The 25,885-nt window shown below is 44.8% G+C and overlaps 1 protein-coding gene across 1 annotated transcript in view; it reads right to left on the reverse strand.

Annotated features, from left to right (window-relative positions):
- Positions 1–17,495, reverse strand: part of LOC137332804 (V-set and immunoglobulin domain-containing protein 1-like) — a 52,222-nt gene extending 34,727 nt beyond the window's left edge. Inside the window, exon 1 of the mRNA XM_067996739.1 lies at positions 17,158–17,495. Coding sequence (XP_067852840.1) covers positions 17,158–17,495 — 338 coding nt within the window. The remainder of the gene's footprint in view (positions 1–17,157) is intronic.
- Positions 17,496–25,885: the final 8,390 nt, after the last annotated feature.

Consider the following 25,885-nt stretch of genomic DNA (forward strand, 5'->3'; position numbering starts at 1 on the left):
TAATTAATTCATAGGCTAAAAACACCTTGTGAGAAAACTACAACCATTTCAGCATTCAGCAGCAATCATATCTTTGTTCATAAGTTTGGGAGTGAATTTATTATCTGCATGTGGGCCTGGCCACTGGCCTCAGAGTATTCCAGCTGCTGCTTTCCAATGCAAGCCCCACTGCCAGCTTCTTGCGTCTGAATGCACCACAAACATAACTTCAGCAAATTAAGGTGTGAGGCCGGGGAAGTCCTCCCACCCCCAACTGTCTCATTACCCTAGTAACACTGCCAAATAGGCACTGTTTTGCTTCTCAGAAACAGATACAGAAATCCATGGGCAATGTAAAGGGGGCGGAGGCCACTCCCTTTTTCCTGACCTTTGCACCCGGGAAATTGACATTAGGAAAATTAGGCCAGTAGACGTTACAGACCAAGCATTCCCTTTTATATCTTGAGAAACCTAGCTGAAGGTGCAAGACCTATAGTGCAGGACAGCAACAACGCTGAAAAATGTAAAAGATGAGGTATGTCAAGAGGTCAGTTGCTCCCAAGTTTGGGGGGGAAGGAAGATTGAAGGAGGTATAGCACTCTACAATTTTAATTTCCTAAAAAAGAATGAGTTGGAGTAGGAGACATGCAATGAATCTCAATTTATGTGGATTTATTTTAGAGTTAAAAAAGTACATAAGATATCTATCTATAGGAAACACCAACTTCTCTATCACTGACGTAGCCTGCCCTGCCCTCAAATATCCTCTGAAGTAATGGATAGTGCAGTCATTTCATTACACATCTATCATCTATCTATCAAGCAAATATTAAGAGTCTTGTGTATAGCACATGTAACAATCTTAAGAGGTTGGGCTGTGAGAAGAAGGCGTTGTGGTTCTTTCCACCCTCCGGAATGGTAGGTATATGAGATAAAACTTTATACGTTCTCTGGGAAGAAGAGTGAGATAGTGATAGTGAAATGCTGTTGCAGTTGCTGAATTAAAATCATAGTTCCAGTTATTATTTAATACGTTCAGTTCAATATACATAACCATGTTTGGAGTTTTGTCCTCGAAGAACTTGAAGCCTCGGTTATCCAATATTTAATTGGGTCTTCACCTGCACACATCCTGTAAATCCTTAACATTTACTTCCTGAAACACTTTCCTGTAACACTTTTTTTGTCATGTTTTTTCCATCATGCTATTTCTGTCGTGCTTTATTCATTATACTATTTTAGTCACTCTATTTCCATCACACCAATCTGTCTGTAATGCTTAGATTTGCTATTTCTAGTCTTATACGTATCTATGATTAGTTCATTCTTTCCATATGACTCATTCCAGATCTGGTCCTCCCAGCTCCCAGTTTGTGTCTCTGATCTGCTGTTTTAAACAGTTGCACCTGCCTGAGACTTGTGAAGATTGGGCACTTGCCCAACCCAAACCCTGCTGTCTCTCCCCATACCTGGTGCTGGCTGCTACCCGCTACCCTCCCCATTCCCAGCCCTCTGGCTCCTCCCCAAGAGCTGGTGTCCTCTTCCTACTCCAGGCCTCAGATCACAGCCAGAAATATTGCAATCTGTTTTTTCTTAGTGCAGAAGTAAGTTGTCATGAACAGCTTTCCTGACATTGAGGCAACAGCTGTCTTTTAGTCTTCCAAATAATGCTTTCAGTAAAGAGCTTTGCAGATTAGGTGTACATATTGGGAATTCTAGAGCAGAGGTTAGCGTGCCCCACAAGATTGTCCATCCACACCCCAGCACTCTGCTCCCATCCCTTTCAGAATCACAGAACACCATTCTCACTACTCCCAGATTCCAACATCCCTCTGCTCCTCCCACACCCCATCATTTCCCCTCTCAGACTCCAGGACTATCTCCCAACACTACCAATCCACAAAAGCATTCCCCCGTACTTCTACATATCTCTGATCCTCCTTACCATCTTCCTCCTGAACTTTAGAAAAAATAAGATATAAAATTGAAACAAACATATAACAATCAAAGCCACTGATTTGTAATTTCCACAAAAATATGGGCATAATCAAAGAATTCAAACTCAAACATGCTGCTAACACTCCCAAAATACTATGTAATAAAAACACAATTTATCTTATTCAATCACTGTAAATCAGTGGCCTTGATAATATATGTTACATGGAATAAAACAGCAAATTCTTTTACGCACTGTGAGCAACATCATTGGGGATCCTCTAGTACATATATATAAAAAAATATATAAATTAAATATATATATATATATATATATATAAATACAATCATTTAGAGTGAGATATCAAAATCCACATGTACATATTTGTAGACAGGATGTCAATGTCTTATGTGCAGTGTATGTGCCTTTCCAATTCACCCTTGTATTGAGTGAATCACTAACATTATTGTTTTTAATGAATCATAATTTCCAAAATTGTTCAGATTTGATAGCAAGTCATTTTTATTGACAAACAGATAATTGGATGAGTAACTGCCCTGGTGCAGAAACAGCCCACTTACCTTATGCTTTATATTCTACACATTATCCCTTACTGTGTTGAAATCAAGACACACTGCAGTCCCTTAGGCCCCAGTATTAGCAGGGAGGCGGGTTGGCAGCAGGGGGGTGGGGCAATTGGGCGTGTGACAAATCCGCATGAACCAAACTTACTGTTTCTGGCGCGATCGCACATTGATTGATGATGGTTAATGTCCTCTCTGGGTTTCGTGCCTGGCAGCTAGTCTGATTGACAGGCTGGCTGCCGTCAGCAGCTGTAACGCGTGGTGGGGGCGGAAAAGAGAGAGAGCGAAACGCATCCGACGCTGGACTGGAAGACCGGGGGGGGAAGAGAGGGGAAGATTGGGGGGGAGGAGAGGCGAAGATCGCGGAGGGGAGGGGAAGATTGGGGCGGGAGAGGGGAAGATCGCGGGGGGAGGAGAGGGGAAGATCGCGGGGGGAGGAGAGGGGAAGATCGCGGGGGGAGGAGAGGGGAAGATCGCGGGGGGAGGAGAGGGGAAGATCGCGGGGGGAGGAGAGGGGAAGATCGCGGGGGGAGGAGAGGGGAAGATCGCGGGGGGGAGGAGAGGGGAAGATCGCGGGGGGGAGGAGAGGGGAAGATCGCGGGGGAAATCGGGAGGATGAGATCGGGGGGGGGAGATCAGGGGGAGATCAGGGGGGAGATCGTGGGAACATCGGGGGGACATCGGGAGGGTGAAGAGGGGGACATCGGAGCGGGAGAATCAGAAGTGGTGGGCAAACCGCCCAGGTATGTTAAAAATCTTTCTAATCACTTACTCTGTCACAGGTAAAGTGCCTTAAGTACCTCATTGAGATACATTTGGCTCTTTAACTGTCATCCCGCCGGCTTTAATTGCCGGCGGGACTTCTGGTTTCGGGTTGCCCGCGCGTACACAGGTGGGTCCCTGGGAAACTCGGAAGCCAGGGAGATGGAGCCGCCTTCGAACCCAAACGGGATTTGCGCGATTTTCAGAACCCCCCGGCCCCCAATGCACCCACATTTGCCTCCTAAAATCACCCCTTAATCTCTCCTACTTATTCTTTTCCAGAACCTCAAAATTGTGGTACTACTTGGGTGGTACTGAGGGTCAGATCAGCCGCCCGCTATATACCCCACCCTATCCAACGGCGCCCATTTTACACCCCTGCCAAAGTTGAAAGTTCCAGCACTTATCTTCTTTGGGCATTCCTATAATCTTCAGGGTTTAATACTTAAGCTTCATGTAGGCGGAAATACCTTGTTTTTTCTGCTCTCTTCAAACATAGTGGCATCCTTGATTATGGGCCTTGGTCTTTCATTTTGGTTTCTCAATGAAAATAAGACTTAAAATACCAGATAGGAACAAGCTTGCTGATAGAAAAATGCTGCTTCATTGTTTTTTAGTATTCAGTGATCAAACTATCGTATTATACTACTGTTTGATCTATGGGTCAACTTCCTAAAGGTTTTGAAAGTTTAGAAGATTTTGTGTACATGTTTACAAAAAACAATTGCTTCCTGCAATTTCCCCACATGGCAAAGTTCCTGAGTTTGACTGTGCTACTGAAGAAGGGAGATGGCAAGTAGAAAATGGACTGCTCCCCACATGAAAGGATAGAACATCAGGAATGATAAGTTACCACTCTTGTTCTGGCCCAGCAACTGGCTCAGAGCAGCTTTAGAGTAGCCCTACACATATATAGACTTCCTTCACATCCCCCCAGCCAGGCCATGGAGTGGGGGGAGCCATAAAGAAAGAAAATAAAATAAATTTAAAATGGAGGGAAGGGAATGTCTCCTGTCCATCATAAATCAGGCCAACAATTGCCACTTGTTTGTTTTAGTTTTTCACAAGAAAATGAACTTTATCATCACTATAGCCACCTATAAATAAAAGTCTTTTGAACAAACACAGCTCAAATAAAAGAGGATATGATTAAAAAAATTAGAGACAATTTCTTATAAAATCCATAAAGGATACATGGCCGAAAACCCTACAACCTCACCCCTAAACCTCCGCCCATCCGTTAAAATTCTAAAATCTGTTTAGCCGCTGACATTTTTAGCATCAGTCATTTTCCTGCCTGATAAATCCTATCATTTTCTTTCTTTTTATTGACAGCCTTAAGTGAAGGGCCAAGGCTTATAATGCAGGAAAACACCAACGTTGAATGAAAACAATAGTAGTAATATTTGCATTGGTGTTAGATGGGCACATCAGTCATTTCTGTTTAATGTCCAGCATTGACTCAGAACACAGCTTGGCTGCAAATAGCTCCAGAGTTCCAATCAGAGTAGCAAAATTGTATCCAAAGTGTCCTAGGTGCAGTGAGGGAGCGCAGTGTCCATTATGTGAGGGAAAACTAAAAGGCAGTCTTCACAAAACACAGAGCCAAGCTCCTCCCTGTTAAAGTGAACCACCATCGTTACCCCTCTGTCCCTGTGTACAAGACCTTATTAATGCAGCTTGAGATTTAACAAGAGGAATTAGATACAGCGCAATTCTATTTTAAATCAATTTTAAGAAAATTAATAAACATTTACGATCTCTAATGTTAAATTATGAAAATTGCACAGCTCAGTAGAGAGATCCTACTTTGCACTCATTGAGGCATATTGTAATATGAACCTGGATGAGGATCTTACCTGACCAAAAACAGCATCTTTCTAACTTCTGAGAAAAGCAACCAAACCACACACACCCCACACGCTCAGATTTGATACTGCCCATTATTCATGTCAAGACACACAATAAATCGATTTTCTCCACATACCTGAAAGTCCAATTAAAGTCGCAAACAATCGCAATCTGAGCGGCAACATCTTTGTGCTAATTGGAACTGTGAATTAGCATGGAATGGAACGTTTCTGGTTGCTTGTCCTTCTCAATCAGCGCTGCAGTCGTCTGTGCTGGAAAGGCTGGTTCGATCATTTATCATTCCTTGATCTCCATGACAAACATACGTAGGAAGTCTTTTCATTTTCCAGGGGGGTGTGTGTGCTTTTTTACCAATTGCGAATTGCAGACTTCCAGTCATGTTTGTGTCTAGGTTTCAGTGAAACACCTGGTGTGTTTCCAATTTTTATCTGCTTCCATTAATATTAAACTTTGCAGATATACTGACTGAAATTCTTGGCTGTCTGTTGTCTGACAGGTCTGAATAGACCTCTCCAACTACCAGCTCAAGTCTAGTTCATTCATATGGTGCTGAGGCTAATGATAATTTGTTTTTGGGCGAGGAATCCTGGTTTTACTCTTCTTTTCTCCCCTTCACATGCTGTGATATAGTTTCATGGACACCTGTCATCTTCTGGTACAATGCTCCAGCAAAGAGTGACATGGACAAAATGTGCCAAATGGTCTCTTTCTGTGCGGTAAACTTCTATCATTCTATGTAGCCGTTTTTCATGTGCGACCCGAGACAGTGAGTGTTAGCAGACTACTTTACCGAGAAAGCCATCAATGTCATGCCCAATCCTGTTCTTACCCAACATCCACGCATGCACTCCTTCCAGGAGGAGTCACCGGATAACAATCAGGACTGGCTGATATTTCCCCTCCCTGGCCCAGGAGTGCTGAGGCCAATAGTAGCATTCCAACTCCTACTCCGGCTAAGATTAATTTAACTCAGCACAGACTGGGAATCAAGCCTAGGACCTTCCTATCTGTATGGCTCAGTATCACACCTTTTAATACATTTACCCACCATGTGAATACAGGAGCAGATAGTTGACTTTTTTTTAGGCTGAAGGGTTACTGCAAACCAGGGAGTGGTGCAAGGTTCCCAGCCATTGACTCTCCCTAACTAAAGAGGGTAAAGCTAATTACAGATAAAACATCCAAGTACAAAAACTAAAGCTCCTCCAATGGTTCAGTGGGTAAATACACTGCTGGATGTGGCACTGAGTCAAACAGATCAGAAAGGTCCTAGGTTCTAGGAACACAGGTCTAGAGCTGCCATTCTGTACAAGACACACCTTTAATTTAGTCATGCCACTGTGGGCAATTGCTGAGTAGAGTTCCAAATAGTTCCCCACGGTAAGAGGAACATACGGTATGGCTAACAGTTCTATTGAATAATTTTATTTTAATAGAGTCCTTTCCTTTTCAGTTGTTACTTGGAAGTTAGGATACCTTTTTGTTGGAGAGCAAGAAAAGGAGGAAGCAACATTTAATTCAAGATCAAATGAAACCTCACAAGTCATGAATGTGACAAGTCTTGCTGTTTTATGTGTCACATGACAGAGACACATAAAACAGCAAGTTTGCTGAACCGCAGCTGCCAGTCATATTATCAGTGCCACTTTTCTAGATAAACTTCAACTTGTACAATGCTTTTCCCAGAATTCCCTCTCCTACTTTCTATCCACTGAGTTTTGCTAGAAACTGCATCTGTGTGGATATCTGGTAAGGACAAGATCAGGCTTAGCAACGATGTGCTCCATGCTCGAACAACTTGTGAACACTCAGTATCTAGGCTCATTCATGAAGAAAGTTCACTTCACCGAATTTCCAGAGGATGCCCTACATCCATGGAACCACACCCAGCAGGTGGTATTGGCTTGAGTGGTTGTAAAGGGAGAAAATCAGAAAAAAAATCACAGAACAATCAGAAATGGCATTTGATTAAAGGGAGATCATGGCCATTGTTAAATCTTTGACATAGTTCTTTTGCTTTGTTTCCAAAGATCATGTCATTATATCATGAATAAGATACTGTGTTGCCTGCTCATGACAGCATTGTGAAATGACAACTAACAAAAAGATGTTGGCACAAGACCAAGGGGTAGATTTTCAACTTGTCGCCCAGGCGTGAACTTGATGTTGTGGATTGGCCACAGGTTATAGAAAACAGCATGATTTTCATTTCCATTGAAATTAATGAATCCAGAGCTTCAGATATCTCTTGAGGTCCTATCAGAATTGGCTGATTGTATTCAGCAAATTCCGTGGACAGCTTACCTTAAACAGAACTGCTATATTTCGCAACACACCACTGCCATTAGGTGATCATTTTAGACAGTCAGCCTTTGAAATAAGCTGTTATATGCACACAGATACATACAAATACAAATGTACATGCTAAAAAGTGTACATGGGTGGATGCCAGGTTAGGACAGGCTAACTTCTGATCCCACCTATAGTTAATTAGGCAGTCAACATTTGCAGATAAGGAATGATCATGAGGTACTAGAAGGTAATTGGCATCCATGGGATATGGCACAGGAGTGAGTTCCTTTAGGAGAGCGGAGACGAATGGATGGATTGCGAACAGAGTGGGAACTTGAGAATTTGGTGAGGGGGGAATTAGGTGTAGAGGGGGAAAGACAGTGAACAGAGAGGAAGAGCTCTCGGAGACCCAGAATAAAAGGATAGGTTAATTGGGGTAAGTAAACAGTAAGTAAATTAATAAGAGTATCTAAAGGGAGTTTTAAAAAAAAGGTTTCTAAATAAAATGGACAGGCAGCTGACACCTATTGCCTGCAATTCCTGCATCATGTGTCCTGGAGGGCCACATGTGCAGGAAATGCCTCTGGTTGTTCGAGTTCAAGCTGAGGGTTTCTGAACTTGAGGGGCAGCTGGAGTTACTGCGGAGTATAAGGAAGGCGGAAGATTTTCTGGATCATACGTTCCAGGAGGTGGTCACCCTGCAGCCACAGAGAGTTCAGGATAGCAAGTGGGTGGCCATCCGAAAGGGTAGGAAGAGGCAGGCAGTGCAGGAATCTTCTGGGCGTGTGTTACTCTCAAACTGGTATTCAGCATTAAAAACCAATGAGGGTGACGACACCTCGAAGGAGTGCAGTCCTGAGCATGGGACCATGGAGCAAAGGACTGCGCGGGGAGGCACAGTGAAGTGTTGAAATGCAGTAGTCATAGGGAATTCAATAGTCGGGGGACAGTCAGACGTTTCTGTGACCGTCGACGTGAGTCCCACATGGTATGTTGCCTCCCTGATGCCAGGGTAAAGGACATCACGGAGAGGGTGCAGAACATTCTGCGGGGGGAAGGGCAACGGCCAGAAGTCATGGTCCATGTGGGTACCAACAATATAGGAAGGGAAAGGAACGAGGTCCTGCGGCTAAAGATTCAGGAGCTAGGGAGGAAGTTAAAAAGCAGGACCTCAAAGGTAGTAATCTCTGGATTACTCCCCAGTGCCATGCACTAGTGAGTACAGAAATAGGAAGATAAGGCAGATTAATGTGTGGCTAGAGACATGGGGAAGGAGGGAGGGCTTCAGATTCTTGGGCCATTGGGACCAGTTCTGGGGCAGGAGGTACCTGTTCAAGACGGACGGGTTGCACCTCAACAGAGCTGAGACCAATGTCCCCACGGGGAGGTTCACTAGTGCTGGGGGGGGGGGATTTAAACAAATTTGGCAGGGGGATGAGCACCAGGATGTAGCAGTAGAAAGGAGAAACTTGGTGCACAAAGGATTGGGAGAGATAGATAGCATTAGAATAAGAAATAGCACAGTATTAGGTGGGATCAGACTAAGAGACAATACAAGAAGGTCTAAGATAGGTTTAGAGTGCACGTGTTTAAATGCACAAAGCATGGTAAATAAGGTTGGTGAGCTGCAGGCACAAATAGCCACATGGGAATATGATGTAGTGGCGATAACGGAGACCTGGCTCAAAAAAGGGCAGGATTGGGTACTAAATATTCCTGGATACATATGTTTAGGAAAGATAGGGAAGGAAAAAAAGGAGGGGGGGTGGCAGTATTGATTAAGGAGAATATTGCAGTGCTGGAGAGAGAAGATGTCCTTGAGGGTCAAGGATAGAATCTATTTGGTTAGAGTTAAGAAACAGTAGAGGTGCCACTACACTACTGGGTGTATTCTATAGGCCACCAACTAGTGCGAAGGATATAGAGGAAATTACAGAGAGGTGCAAGAACTATGGAGTAGTGATAATGGGGGACTTCAACTATCCTAATATAGACTGGAATAGTAATAGTGTAAAGAGCAAAGAGGGGGAGGAATTTTTGAAATGTTTTCAGGAGAACTTTCTTGATCAGTATGTTTCCGGCCCAATGAGGAAGGAGGCATTGCTGGATCTAGTTCTGGGGAATGAGGCGGGCCTAGTGGAGCAAGTGTCAGTTGGGAAACATTTAGGGAACAGTGATCATAGTATCATAAGGTTTAGATTAGTTATGGAAAAGGACAAGGAGCAATCTAGAGTAAAAATACTTAATTGGAGGATGGCTAATTTCAGTGGGTTGAGAACGGATCTGGCCCAGGTAAATTGGAATCAAAGATTGGCAGGCAAAATTGTAATCAAACAATGGGCAGCCTTTAAAGAGGAGATGGCTTGAGTACTGTCGAGGCACATTCCCACGAAGGGGAAAGGTGAAAGGTAGAGCAACCAAAGCCAGAGTTCTCTGGATGACGAAAGAGATAAAGAGTAAGATGAAGCAGAAAAAGGGAGCATATGACAGATGTCAGGTTGATAATACAAGTGAGAACCAGGCTGAATATAGAAAGTTCAGAGGAGATGTGAAAAAGGAAATAAGAGGGGGCAAAGAGGGATTATGAGAATAGACTGGCAGCTAACATAAAAAGGAATCCAAAAGTCTTCTATAGGCATATAAATAGTAAACGGATAGTAAGAGGAGAGGTGGGGTCGATTAGGGACTAAAAAGGAGTTTTACGCATGGAGGCAGAGGGCATGGCTGAGGTACTAAATCTGCCTTTACCAAGGAAGAAGATGCTGCCAAAATCACAGTAAAAGGGGAGGTAGTTGAGATACTGGATGGGGTGAAAATTGATAAAGAGGAGGTACTAGAAAGGCTGGCTATGCTTAAAGTAGGTAAGTCACCCGGTCCAGATGGGATGCATCCTAGGTTTTTTTTTATTTGTTCATAGGATGTGGGTGTCACTGGCAAGGCCAGGATTTATTGCCCATTCCTAATTGCCCTTGAGTAGGTGGTGGTGAGCTGCCTTCTTGAACTGCTGCAGTCCGTGTGGTGAAGGTTCTCCCACAATGCTGTTAAGTAGGAAGTTCCAGGATTTTGACCCAGCGACAATGAAGGAATGGCGACATATTTCCAAGTCAGGATGGTGTGTGTCTTGGATGGGAACGTGCAGGTGGTGTTGTTCCCATGTGCCTGCTGCCCTTGTCTTTCTAGGTGGTAGAGGTCGCAGGTTTGGGAGGTGCTGTCGAAGAAGCCTTGGCGAGTTGCTGCAGTGCATCCTGTGGATGGTACACACTGCAGCCACAGTGCGCCGGTAGTGAAGGGCGTGAATGTTTGGGTGGTGGATGGGGTGCCAATCAAGCGGGCTGCTTTGTCCTGGATGGTGTTGAGCTTCTTGAGTGTTGTTGGAGCTGCACTCATCCAGGCAAGTGGAGAGTATTCCATCACACTCCTGACTTGTGCCTTGTAGATGGTGGAAAAGCTTTGGGGAGTCAGGAGGTGAGTCACTCGCCGCAGGTTGCTGAGGGAAGTAAGGGTGGAAATTTCTGGCCATAATCTTCCAGTCCTCCTTAGATACGGGGGTGGTGCCAGAAGGGCTGGAGAATTGCAAATGTTACACGCTTGTTCAAAAACAACTACAGGCCAGTCAGTTTAACCTCAGTGGTGGGGAAGCTTTTAGAAACAATAACAAAATTAAGAATCACATGGACAAGTGTGGATTAATAAAGGAAAGCCAGCATGGATTTGTTAAAGGCAAATCGTGTTTAACCAATCTGATTGAGTTTTTTGATGAGGTAACAGAGAGGGCTGATGAGGGCAATGCAGTTGATGTTGTGTATATGGACTTTCAAAAGGCGTTTGATAAAGTGCCACATAATAGGCTTTTCAGCAAAATTGAAGCTCACGGAATAAAAGGGACAGTGGCAGCATGGATATGAAATTGGCTAAGTGACAGGAAACCGAGAGTAGTGGTGAATGGTTGTTTTTTGGACTGGAGGGAGGTGTACAGTGGTGTTCCCCAGGGGTCGGTACTAGGACTGCTGCTTTTTTTGATATATATTAATGACTTGGACTTGGGTGTGCAGGGCACAATTTCAAAATTTGCAGATGACACAAAACTTGGAAGTGTAGTAAAGAGTGAGGAGGATAGTAATAGACTTCAAGAGGACATAGACAGACTGGTGGAATGGATGGACGCATGGCAGATGAAATTTAATGCAGGGAAGTGCAAAGTGATACATTTTGGCAGGAAGAACGAGGAGAGGCAATATAAACTAAATGGTGCAATTCTAAAGGGGGAACAAGAGACCTGGGGATATATGTGCACAAATTTTTGAAGGTGGCCTGACAGGTTGAGATAGCAGTTAAAAAGCATATGGCATCCTGGGCTTTATAAATAGAACACAACCCTGCCACGGCAACCTCTGCAAGACTTGCCAGATCATCGACACGGATACCACCATCACACGAGAGGACACCACCCACCAGGTACATGGTTCATACTCCTGTGACTCGGCCAACGTTGTTTACCTCATACGTTGCAGGAAAGGATGCCCCGGAGCATGGTACATTGGCGAGACCATGCAGACGCTGCGACAACAGATGAACGGACACCGCGCAACAATCGCCAAACAGGAGGGTTCCCTCCCAGTCGGGGAACACTTCAGCAGTCAAGGACATTCAGCCACCGATCTTTGGGTAAGCGTTCTCCAAGGCGGCCTTCGAGACACACGACAACGCAAAATCATCGAGCAGAAGTTGATAGCCAAGTTCCGCACCCATGAGGACGGCCTCAACCGGGATCTTGGGTTCATGTCACGCTACACGTAACCCCACCAGCAAAAAGGGGGAAAAAATTTATATGTTTTTTAAAATTCTCTCTCTCTCTCTCTCTGCCATTTTGAGTTTCTTTCTGCCTGCCTGTGTAATAGACACAATGTATATCGAGTGTACTGGGACGTGCTGTTCTCCGTGACTGGCCTGTTTGAATAACAACGACACCTTTTGATTGGTGTGATGCTGTCCCAACATAGTATAAGATATGCGATTTGAGAACCTTTTCATTCATTCATCTGACGAAGGAGATAATCTCCGAAAGCTTGTGATTTTAAAATAAATTTGTTGGACTATAACCTGGTGTTGTAAGATTCCTTATATTTATAAATAGAGGCATAGAGTACAAAAGCCAGGAGGTTATGTTGAACCTTTATAAAACACTGGTTCGGCCACAACTGGAGTATTGTGTTCAATTCTGGGCACCGCACTTTAGGAAGGATGTGAAGGCCTTGCAGAAGGTGCAGAAAAGATTTACTAGAGTGGTTCCAGGGATGAGGGACTTCGGTTACGTGGATAGACTAGAGAAGCTGGGGTTGTTCTCCTTACAGCAGAGAAGGTTGAGAGGAGATTTGATAGAAGTGTTCAAAATCATGACAGGTTTAAATAAAGTAAATAAAGAGAAACTGTTCCCATTGAATCAGAGGACACAGATTTAAGGTGATTGGCAAAAGAACCAAGGGTGACGTGAGGCAAAACTTTTTTACGTAGCGAGTAGTTAGCTGGAATGCGCTACCTGAAAGAGTGGTGGAAGCAGAGTCACTTGTGGCTTTCAAAAAGGAATTGGATAAATATTTGAAGAGAAAAAATTTGGAGGGCTACGGGGAAAATGGGTCTAACTGAATTGCTCTTACAAAGAGCTGGCACAGGCTTGATGGGCCGAATGGCCTCCTTCTGTGCTGTAACGATTCTATTCTAAGAGGAGAGAAGAAAATTGGAGTGGAATAAAATAGATATCAGGCATCAGCTGCTAAAGTTTCACATCTATCATCAAGGAAAATGTGCCCTTCAACACCACAGTAAACTGTTCAATCTGCTGGAAGATTTAAGAAAATTCTGATGGACTGAGTTCTCTGTAGAGATCCAACAATAGTTCTTGCTCAGCCAGTATCTGAGTGAGTCATACCTTGATTACTATATTGAGGAGCCCTACCTCAGGTTCTGTTGAAACTGTGGCAGGCGGCGCCTGGAACCCTTTGTCAGGAAACCAAATGTGACTCATTTAAAACGAACATCGAAGAAAAGAAAATAATTAGACCAGCACCACTCCCTCTTACATCTCTCACCCAAATATATACTCTGCATTTAGATGAGGGTGGGCCCCACTCGCAGTCCCCAAGGAAATCATAACAGATTCTTTAGAGTGGAGCAGGTGTACTGATGATTGTTATGATTCAGACACTTTCCAATGTCTTTTTACATGTATTCAATGTAGTAATCAGTCTCGATCGGCAAGTATACACTTCCTGTGAATCAAAACTTGACCCTGTGTACAAGTATCTAGGACAATGTCCAGGTATCAATGAACATTTTTACTGTTAGGGGTATACACTTGAAATGATACAAGCTACACAAATGATGCTAAACACCATGCTAACAGTCCATATGATTCAGGCTGAAAACTATTAAAGAATATAGGGAGCAAAATTGGGCCATGTAGCGCCCGTTTTGTAGGCGCTACGCAGACAACTAACTCCTGAAACTGGCATCTGAGATGCACGCGCACACTTCCGATGAGAAGTGCACAAGACGCCATCTTGCTCAAAGTGTTTGTGTGTATGCACCTAATGACCGCCTGCAGCATGTAGAGTAGGGAGATTATGATGCGAATCAACGAAGATTTGAAGCAGCTGGTGAAATTTTGGAACTCCATGCTCCAGCCAAGGCCCTGACTTAACCTCGCACAGCTGAACAGGACTTAAACGGCATTAAGGACCCCCCCCAACCAGCGCTATTTAAAGGGATTATAAACAACTTACAGGTTAGTTGCTGGATTATTTCTTCTAGCTGCTGGTGCAATTGTACATGTTTTTGGAAGTTTCCTATACTTGGATAAAGTTTCAATGTTCTATAGGGAGTGGTCTGGCTGATTTTGCAGTACTTTAATGGCATTTAAAATAAAGTGCTAAAGAAAGTTGCTCCCAGACTTGGGTGGCCTGCTGGGACTTCCTCTGGGAATTTAACATGACTGGGAGAATGAAGAGAGGCCACACAGAGCAAGAGAAGCTGCTAGAAGAGGGAGGAGTAGGAGGAGGAAGAGCAGGGCACTCAGGAGGAGGCCATATCCAAGGAGGGTCTTCAGGGACCAATTCTCTTACCTCAACTTCAGTGACGACCAGTGCATCCGATGGCTGCGGTTCATTAAAGAGGTTGTGACTGAAATTTGTCAACTACTGCCGCCTCAAAACAGGGCAAGGACAGCATTGCCTGTGGCTGTCAAGGTAACAGTGGCACTTAATTTTTATGGCTCTGGCTCCTTTCAGGCTGCTGCTGGAGATATAAGTGACATCTCGCAGTTTACAGTGCACTGCAGTATAACGGGGGACACTGAGGCTCTGTACGCACTCAGAAACAAATTCATCTCGTTCCCCTTTGTCAGAGACTAGCGGGAGGAGCAAGCACAAGGGTCTGCTCGTATTGCAGGCTTCCCCAAGGTGCAGGGTGCCATTGACTGCACACATATGCCATGCATGCTCCACATCTGAACTCGGCCATAATAAACAGAAAGGGGCTCCACTCCATGAATGTACAGCTGGTGTGCGACCACACGCAGCGCATCATGCAGGTCAATGCCCTCTACCTGGCAGCAGTTATGATTCCTTCATCCTGCGGCAGTGCTCTGTTCCACCTATGTTTCAACCAGCACAGCAAGTCAAAGGAGCTCACTATTGGGCGACAAGGCGAAATGGCTCAGGACTCTGGTCCAGAATGCACGCACACGTGCACAGCAGGTCTACAACAAGAGCTATGCTGCCACATGGAACATCATAGAGCACATCATAGGTGTCCTCAAGCAACAGACTGGTGGAATGGATGGACGCATGGCAGATGAAATTTAATGCAGGGAAGTGCAAAGTGATACATTTTGGCAGGAAGAACGAGGAGAGGCAATATAAACTAAATGGTGCAATTCTAAAGGGGGAACAAGAGACCTGGGGATTGCCTGGAACGCTCTGGAGGAGCCCTGCAGTACTCAGCTGAGCGGGTATCAAGATTTGTTGTTGTCTGCTGCATGCTACACAACCTTGCCATTATGAAAGAACAGCCCTTGCCACCATCTATCAGGCGAGAACCTGAGCAAGAGGATGAGGCAGAAGAGGTGGAGGAGGAGAAAGTGGAGGACGAGGAGGAGGAAGTGCAGCAGGAAGTGGAGTAAGAGGCAGGGAGGCTACAAGGTAGACAGGCCATGTCTGCCAGGGTTCTGCGTGATCAGATGATTAATGAACAATACCAGTAACCTCAATGACACCTCCCCATTCACCACCAGTCCCACACTCCTTACCATTCCTCTCTCACATAACCATCAAGTCGTCCTCCTTATGATTACACATTGCTTCCTCCCTCAGCTTATTACAGGTTGGCAGACTGTGACTAGTGGGGTACCACAGGGATCGGTCTTGGGCCCCAGCTATTCACAATCTATATCAATGATTTGGATGAGGGAACCAAATGTAATATTTCCAAGTTTGCCGATGACACAAAACTAGGTGGGAATGTGAGTTGTGAGGAGGATGCAAAGAGGCTTCAATTGGATATAGACAGGCTAAGTGAGTGGGCAAGAACATGGCAGATGGGATATAATGTGGAACAATGTGAAGTTATCCACTTTGGTAGGAAAAACAGAAATGCAGAGTATTTTTTAAATGGTGAGAGGTTGGGAAATGTTGATGTTCAAAGGGACCTGGGTGTCCTTGTACATGAGTCACTGAAAGTTAACATGCAGGTGCAGCAAGCAATTAGGAAGGCAAATGGTATGTTGGCCTTTATTACAAGAGGATTTGAGTACAAGAGTAAAAATGTCTTATTGCAATTATATAGGGCCTTGGTGAGACCCCACCTGGAGTATTGTGTACAATTTTGGTCTCCTTATCTAAGAAAGGATATACTTGCCATTAGAGGGAGTGCAACGAAGGTTCACCAGACTGATTCTTGGGATGGCAGGATTGTCGTATGAGGAGAGATTGAGTAGACGAGGCCTTTATTCTCTAGAGTTTAGAAGAATGAGAGGTGATCTCATTGAAACATACAAAATTCTTACAGGGCTCGACAGGGTAGGTGCAAAGAGGATGTTTCCCCTGGCTGGGAAGTCTAGAATCAGGGGTCACAGTCTCAGAATAAAGGGTAGGCCATTTAGGACTGAGATGTGGAGAAATTTCTTCACTCAGAGAATGGTGAATCTTTGGAATTCTCTACCCCAGAGGGCTGTGGAGGCTCAGTCATTGAGTACATTCAAAACAGAGATCGATAGATTTCTGGATATTAAAGGTATCAAGGGATATGGGGATAGTGCAGGAAAATGGCTTTGAGGTAGAAGATCAGCCATGATCTTGATGAATGGCGAAATGGACTCGAGGGGCCGGATGGCCTACTCCTGCTCCTATTTCTTATGTTCTTATGTTCTTAAATGAGAACCACCAACGAATGCAAATTCAAATCCACATTTATAAATTAACACACAAAATTATGCAAACAAAATGAGGCTATTCATCCTTGTGCATTATCTTACTGCCTATCGATCATGTGCCTTTACCTATCCCAGTGCTCCTACAAGGTGCATCCCAAGTGGCTGGAGTATGGGTGGTAGAAGGCTGCGGACCTTCAATTGAGGAGAGTGCAGATGGCCTTGGAGGATGACCTCGAGCAGTCCTGGGCCGAGAGGGCCCTACTTTGGACTGCACCATCTCGGCCTGGGCGGCAGCAATCTGGGCTTACTGGCTGACAGGCAACGGCCAGGGCACTGGCGGAGTAGCAAGGGTGGGAGCAGGAATACTGTCATCCTGAGAGAGGACAGCAGGTTTGTTTTCCATGGTGCCACTGCCACTCTCCCAGGGCGGCACCTCAGTAATCGTGGTGATCTGTTGGAGAACAGGTTGCTGGACTGCTGTGACACCCTGGAAGCCTCTTTCAACAGTGGTAACCAGAGCCACGATAGCAGCAGCATGAGCTGCCAAGGCAGCAGTCTGAACTCCAAATGCAGCAGTCAGCCCTTTGATGGAAGCTGTTTGTGCTGCAATGGAAGCTGTGACATCAGTCATCAGATGCTGCATCATGGTGGGTTCCACGTGTGTGCTGATGGGGGCGACCACCCGTTCCATGTGGGAAAGGATGGGCTCCAAGCTCTGCACAAAGCCCTGTGCCAAGTTGGAGCTGGACTCCTCCATGCTCCTTGACATTGTGCACAGGCTTACTGGCAGGCTTTCCAGTGCACCAAGCATTTGGTTGTGTACGCCCATCAATCTTCTTCTGTAGTCTGGCCCATCGAAGTCATCATCTGACTCCTCTGCAGCAGAATTAGTGTACGACCTCATCCTCCAACGAGCTGGTACCTGTGGTATCCCTTCCCCCCGCCCCGACTCCTGTGCACTTGTGCCTGGTGTCTCACCACGTGCAGATCTCTCCTCTATCCTCACCTCTATACTACGCACAGTGTCAGTATCTGAGCTGGTGGCTGCGAGTGTAAGATCGAGTGACCTCATCAACACTGTCTTCTTCCTCTGACTGGGCAGGTTCCAGGTCTCGGATATCTGAAATGACAAAGTGACACGGGTTGAGTTGTGATGCGGGGAGAAGAGAAAGTAAGACATGTGTGCTTACACCATCTGCAGCATGTGAGTCAGAAAAGATTGTGGGATGAGGGAGAAGTGGGAAACAAGAGGAAGGATTAGGTATGCAGAGACCCTCATCATCGATACCTCCAGCACTGCCAGTGGCCACGGCCTCAGCGAAGACCCTTCCAATGATGGCCAACGTTGTCTCCTCCGTGGGAGTTAAGACATGTAAGCACGCCTGTCCTCCTCCAGTTCTTTCTTGCTGCCCACTGTTATGCGCCACCTTCTCCTGCTAGAAAGAGGGAAGTGTGTCAGTGAGTGGTCTGCAAGATGTTTGGGGGATCTGGCTGTCATGGTTGAATAGCTGCCAGTGTGTATGAGCTGTGAGTTGTGGGTGTGCGGCTTGCAACAGTGATAATGTGTAAGGGTGAGATGAAGCATTTGATTTGAAGGGTTGAGTACTGATTGAGTTTGTTGGTCGATGGGTGATGAGGGGTGTAGTGCATTGAGCTGTGGATGAGGCTAGTGGTGCAGTTGGTACGATATGCCACTTGAAACTTGAACTCACTCACCTTGACAACTTGTGTTAAATCACTGAATATCTTCCTGCACTGCATCCATGTTCTTGGCGCTATGCTCCTGGCATTGACCTCGTCCGCTACTTCCTCCCACTGCCTCTTGAGCATATGACTGGAGGGCCTCTTGCCCCCCTGTGGATACAGGATGCCCCTCCTTCTTTCCACCTCTTGCACCAAAGCCTCTAGTGCATAAGAACATAAAAACATAAGAGATAGGAGCAGGAGTAGGCCATTTAGCCCTTCGAGCCTGCTCCGCCATTCAGTGAGATCATGGCCGATCCGATTCTGGCCTCAACTCCACTTTCCCGCCTGTTCCCCATATCCTTTGACTCCCTTGCTGATCAAAAATTTGTCTAACTCAGCCTTGAATGTATTCAATGACTCAGCCTCCACCATTCTTTGGTGCAAAGAATTCCAAAGGTTCACAACCCTCTGAGAGAAGAAATTTCTCCTCATCTCCATCTTAAATGAGCGACCCCTTATTCTGAGACTATGCCCCCTAGTTCTAGATTCCCCTATGAGGGGAAACATCCTCTCAGCAGTTACCCCATCAAGCCGCCTCAGAATCTTAAATGTTTCAATAAGGTCTCCTCTCATAGGGAGAACCTTCACCACACGGACTGCAGCGGTTCAAGAAGGCGGCTCACCACCACCTTCTCAAGGGCAATTAGGGATGGGCAATAAATGCTGGCCTCGCCAGCGCGCCCACATCCCATGAACGAATAAAAAAAAATTCTTCTAAACTCCAGTGAGCATAGGCCCAACCTGCTCAATCTTTCCTCATAAAACAACCCTTCCATACCCGGAATCAAACTAGTGAACCTTCTCTGAACCACCTCCAATGCAAGTATATCCTTCCTTAAATAAGGGGACCAAAACTGTACGCAGTACTCTAGGTGTGGTCTCACCAGCACCCTGTACAGTTGTAGCAAGACTTCCCTGCTTTTGTACTCCATACCCCTTGAAGTAAAGGCCAATATTCCATTTGCCTTCCCAATTACCTGCTGCACCTGTATGTTGACTTTTTGTGTTTCACGTACGAGGACACCCAAATCCCTCTGTACCGCAGCATTCTGAAGTCTTTCTCCATTTATATATTTTGCATTTTTATTCTTCCTACCAAAGTGGATGACTTCACATTTTCCCACATTATACTCCATCTCCAAATTTTTGCCCATTCGCTTAGCCTATCTATATCCCTTTGCAGACACTTTGTGTCCTCCTCACAACTTACTTTTCCATCTATCTTTGTATCATCAGCAAATTTGGCCACAGTACACTCACTTCCTTCATCCAAGTCATTGATATAGATTGTAAATAGTTGAGGCCCCAGCACTGATCCCTGCATCACTCCACTAGTTACAGATTGCCATCGTGAAAATGACCCCTTTATCCCGACTCTCTGTTTTCTGTTAGTTAGCCAATCCTCTATCCATGCTAATATATTACCCCCAACACCATGAGCTCTTACCTTGTGCAGTAACCTTTTATGTGGCACCTTGTCGAATGCCTTTTGGAAATCCAAATACACTACATCTACTGGTTCCCCTTTATGCACCCTGCTCGTTACTTCCTCAAAGAACTCTAATAAATTAGTCAAACACGATTTCCCTTTCATAAAACCACGCTGACTCTCCTTGATTTTATTTTGAGTCTCTAAATGTCCTGCTACTACGACCTTAATAATCAATTCTAGTATTTTCCCAATGACAGAAGTTAGGCTAATTGGCCTATAGTTACCTGCTTTCAGTCTCCCTCCTTTCTTGAAAAGGGGCATTACATTTGCAGTTTTCCAATCCACTGGGACCTTTTCAGAATCTAGTGAATTTTGGAAGATTACAACCAATGCATCCACTATCTCTGTAGCCATTTCTTTTAAGAACCTCGGATACAAGCCATCGGGTCCAGGGCACTTGTCAGCCTGCAGACCCATTAGTTTACCTAGTACTTTTTCTCTAGTGATAGTTTTTAGATCCTCCCTCCCATTTACCATCATCAGTGAACCTTGGAGCACGCTGTCTCGCAGGCACAGCCACTCTTCAAAGTATCACAGCCCAGGAATTACTTCTCAAATGACTCCCACCACTTTTTGGAGCCACAGTGCACCTCTCCTTTAAGAGGTGCAGGCTGCCTTGAAGTAGCGCTAGCTACTCGCGATATTGGGGCCCCCTGCTGATGCGTGCAGCCAATCAAAGTGCAGGATAACGCTGGCTGCATGCAGCAATCATTTAAAACAGCAGGCAGCACGAATGATACACAACGAATGGGCGTGGGTTAATAGCGGACCTCGATCCCAGTGCCCATTTACGGGGGTGATCCAATTTTAACCCCCAATATATTAAATAGAAGCCAGAGCAAGAAAAGATTTAGCTTGATTATAATATTTCACTTAATTTACATTATCTACTTCAAAATGATAAAAGTGATAAAAGCTCTAATGTTGCAACAGTTATCATCAGTAACATGCACCCTTAATGAAAGGCTTTACATAAGAGGTGATCCCCTCATGGCCCCTTCTCACTATCATGATTCGAATGTGCAGCCTCCAAGTGAACTGAAGGTACTCAGGCTGTTGCACACATATGCATAGCCCAGGCAGCTGGCTCACACTCTTAGAACAAAAGAGACTCTCCTTCATTAAGTGGCATTCTTTGAAGAAGCCCCAGATAGTCTCTCAATAGTCTGATAAACAAATTGATAATCAATTATGGCCTGGGATTTCCTTGGAACTACTCCTGCTCCATCGTCATGATTTCACCAGTGGTGTAGCAGAAACCCTGTTTACATACGTATAAAATGTAGAGATTCTTACGATCGACTAATGGGTCTGTCACACAGGTGTACTGATACACTGTGAGCAGGACAGGCAATAGATGATGGAAATATCCCCATCGTTATCCTACTTAATGGGCTAACGGTAAAAGAAAGGGAATGTTTTCAGTCTTTGTGGAAATGGATGTCTGTGCCTCAAGGGCAAACATGGGAATTTCCTTAAAGTCTGAAATGATCTGGGATTCTCCTGAATCCACATGGTTTGGGTTAATCTAATCTCCGGATGTCACTTGGTGCTCAGTTTACTGGAGTTTAAATTTCCTTTTTTCAATGGGGTGGGGTTGCAGATTAGCAAATGCAGGGATTGGTTGATGCAGTGAGCTAGTATTCTCCTTCATCTTTAGGATCAAATTGAAATCCTGCCCAAAATGATGCAATTACAGTTTTCCTTTTCTCCATGCTATTTGTAAGGGTCTATGCATTAATAAATTTGATGCAGTCTGTTTGATCTAGTTTCCTGTGGACGTGGGTTGGCAGAAGAATACACCATCTATATGTTGGCACAGAACTAACAATTTCACAAGATGACTGGTGTGGGAAACATAAACATGTGATATGGGTGCAGTAAGGGGGCACTCATCTGAGGTTCCTGTTGTTACATTGTAGAGGCAAAGTCAAGGGAACTTTACTCTGTACATAACCATCCCACACTCTCTTGATTCAGGAATTGTCTCCTTGGATTGGAAAATTGCCAATATCACTCCATTATTTAAGAAGGGAGGGAGAGAGAAACCAGGAAATTATAAACCTATTAGTCTAAGGTCTGTAATGGCAAAGTTGCTAGACTCTGTTATTAGGGACACAGTGGCTGAGCACATGGACAAATATGAACTGATTAGAGAGAACCAGCATGTCATGTTTAACTAACCTAGTTGATTTTTTTGAGGAACTTACTAACGTGTTAAATAAGGGAATTTCTATGGATGTTATTTATATGGACTTCCAGAAGGCATTCAATAAGGTTCCACACAGGGGACTGTTCGCAAAAAATGAAACCACGTGAAATTAGAGACAACCTATAGACATGGGTAGGGAATTACCTAGGAGGTAGGAGACAGAGAGTAGGGATAATGTGTATGTATTCCAATTGGCAGGGTGTGACCAGTGGTGTCCTCCAGGGATCTGTACTGGGGCCTCATTATTTCACTATATATATCAGTGACGAAGATGAAAGAATAGAGAGCCATATATTCAAGTTTGCTGACAACATTAAGTTAGGTGGCACAGTAAGTAGTGTAGATGAGAGCAGAAAGTTGCAAAGGGACAGTGATAGATTAAGTGAGTGAGCAAAACTGTGGCAGATGGAGCTCAATGTGAGGTCATCCACTTGGGCCTAAGAAAGATAGATCAGAGTATTTTCTAAATGGTAAGAAGCTAGGAACTGTGGAGGAGCAGAGATTTAGGGGTCCTTATACAGAAATCGCTAAAAGCTAGTGGACAGGTACAAGAAATAATTTAAAAGGCTAATGGAATGTTAGCCTTTATCTCTAGGAGGGTGGAATACAAAGGAGAGGAAGTTATGCTTCAGTTGTATAAAGTTCTAGTTAGACCGCACCTGGAGTACTGCGTTCAGTTCTAGGCACCGCACCTCAGGAAGGATATTGGCCTTGGAGAGGGTGGAGCGCAGACTCAGCAGAATGATACCAGGGCTAAAAGGGTTCAATTATGATGACAGGTTGCATAGACTAGGCTTGTATTCCCTCGAATATAGAAAATTAAGGAATGATCTAATTGAGGATTAAGGGATTTGATAGGATAGATAGAGAGAAACTATTTCCTCTGGTGGGGGAGTCCAGAACAAGGGGGTATAACCTTAAAATTAGAGCATGGTCATTGAGGGGTGATGTCAGGAAGCATTTCTTCACCCAAAGGGTGGTGGAAATCTGGAAGCCTCTCCCACAAAAAGCTGTTGAGGCTAGGTCAATTGTAAATTTCAAAACTAAGATTGATAAACTTTAGTTAGGCAAGGGTATTAAAGGATATGGAGCAAAGTTGGGTAAATGGAGTTGAGATGCAGATCAGCCATGATCTATTTGAATGGGAGAACAAGCTCATGGGGCTGAATAGCCTAATCCTGTTCCTATGTTCTTATACCTGACCTGGGACTGCTCAATGCTGACACTGGGGGCTGATTTTCATCCCATTAGCCAGATGCAAGCATGGTGAAAATCATGGCGGAGCATTTCCCGCTGCTGCTTCAGCCACCCACCATTTTGGTGGGGCCTTGAGGTGGGCAGCTCGGGCGCCCACCATGAGCACACGGGAGCCTCTTGCAGAATACAAATCGGGGTCCTATGAGATAAATGAGCACCCGATGCCATTTATGGGTGAAATAGCAAGAGGAACACCCAGTGCTGAATCGGCCCAGTAGCACTGGTGGTACAGCCTTGTAATGGCCATTTCCAGCACCTTTTAAAGGGGCACTCAGCTGCAAGTAGTCATATCATTGGAATCTTCATATAGTGTGCATGCTGAAAAAGAGCAGCAAAAGGGGGAGGTGGCTGCGTGCAAGAAAGTTCCTCCAGTGTGGTGCGAATGCAGTTTGCAGAACATGAAATGCATTCCATTTGTAACTGGATAGCAGCAGAGTGTTGTTTGTGCTAGTTCTGAGGGCAGTAACAGGTGTTGACTGTGTAATTGTAAGCAGGAGCTGTAGTGCAGTGTCACGTTGTGATTGGAAGAGAAGCACGTGCCGTGGGGGAAGGGATTAGGAGTGCTGAGAGGAAAGTTCTGTGTTGCAAGGCTTCATTCATACAAAAAGATTATCTGTTCAACTCTCCCGGTCAAATCGTTGAACCTCTTCCTCCACCCCATTCAGGTCCTGGGTGTAACATGCTCCGCAACCTCTCTCTATGCCTGCTGACTAGTTTGCCTGGCCATCCGTCTGCTATCAAAAGGAAAGCGGGCCTCCTTCCTGACCCTTACTTGCTCCAGTGGCACATGCACAGCGACATATCAAAAATAGGGAGCCCTGGAAGTTGACATTCTTCTCAGCAGTGTTTAAAAACTGCGCCTACCACAAATCACAATTGAAAAGGTACTTCCCCTTTAATAGATGCAAGCTCACTAAGTACACGTCAGGCCTACCACATTTACCGGCGTGGAGAGCAGTTCATTCGCGCTACAAATACACGGGCAGCTCGCCAATAGAATGTAAATGAGGTCCGACCACCAAAATGGTTCATGCCTCTCGCTTACCCCATGGGACGGGCATCTCGATTATTCATGGCTGTGCCAGCTCTTTGCTAGAGCAATTCAAAACTAATCCCACTGCCTCGCTCTGTGCTAATGGATAGAGCCATAAAAGTTTACTCAGTTGAAGTACCAAGTGTTTTGGGGAGTGGATGTGCCGCGGGGCCATCTAGTGACACATATTGAGAACTTTTGCTTTCAAATCCAATCCGGCTACATTCACTTATGGCAGTCTGAGTAACTGAAAAGATCATTTTAAACCACCAAACAGAAGAGATGAATAAAGTATTAAGATAATGCAGAAAAGAGGATAAATGGGAAGGAAAGGAGGTTATGAGCAGTCAGATATCCACAAAGAGAGGATCTTTATATAGCTCCATTGCTCAGATACTAGTCATTAGATCTGTTCTCCGCCGCCACCCCCCCCCCTCCCCCCAAGAAAAGGTCCCTAGCCATATGCGGATATGTAAGTTGTGAAATGTCTTTAATCTTTCCACAACAACCCCTCAGCAACCACAGTAAACACAACTAGTAGAAAGCCAACAAAAAGTCCCTCCAACCAATGAAATATAAGAGCTTGAAGCTCATCCAACAGCTTGTTAAATATAGCAGCCAGAAAGGCTTCATTCAATCCTTGGTTTGTGTTGCAGTAGCTGGTTTTGGCCACAATGCCCCTTGGGGTAGTAATGGTCACTAGCATTGGCCACACTGCTCCTTGGATGGAGAGTAATTGGCCTGGGTTCCTGTTCTTGATTGCGCTCCAGTAATCCATGATGGAAAGTGCACATGTGGACATTAACTGAGCACAGATTGTAAGGCCTTTTATGGATGATCAGCCCACTGACATTCTCTGTTTTGGTTTGAGCATGAAGAATTATCTTTAGAGGACTGGCAGCACCTGTGGAAACAGTCAACTTTAAGAGAAGGGAGAAAATTTGAAAAAAGTTTTCAAATATGACTTTCTGTCCTTTACTTGCAGTATAAGTTAAAAATATGTTGGGTTCGATATTTGTGCCATGGATGAACGTAGCAAATTATGTTAAACTTGTACAGAACCCTGGTTAGACCACACTTGGAGCACTGTGCACAGTTCTGGTCTCCATATTATAAAAAGGATATAGGGGCATTGGAAAAGGTGCAAAAAAGAATCACAAGTATATCCTCTCAGTTCTGGTATCATCTTTATCAGGAAAGATTGAACAGGCTGGGGCTCTTTTCTCTAGAAAAGAGACAGCTGAGGGGTGACCTGATGGAGGTTTTAAGATAATGGAAGGGTTTGATAGGATAGAT

This window comes from Heptranchias perlo, chromosome 15, assembly GCF_035084215.1.
Source record: "Heptranchias perlo isolate sHepPer1 chromosome 15, sHepPer1.hap1, whole genome shotgun sequence".
NCBI lineage: Eukaryota > Metazoa > Chordata > Chondrichthyes > Hexanchiformes > Hexanchidae > Heptranchias > Heptranchias perlo.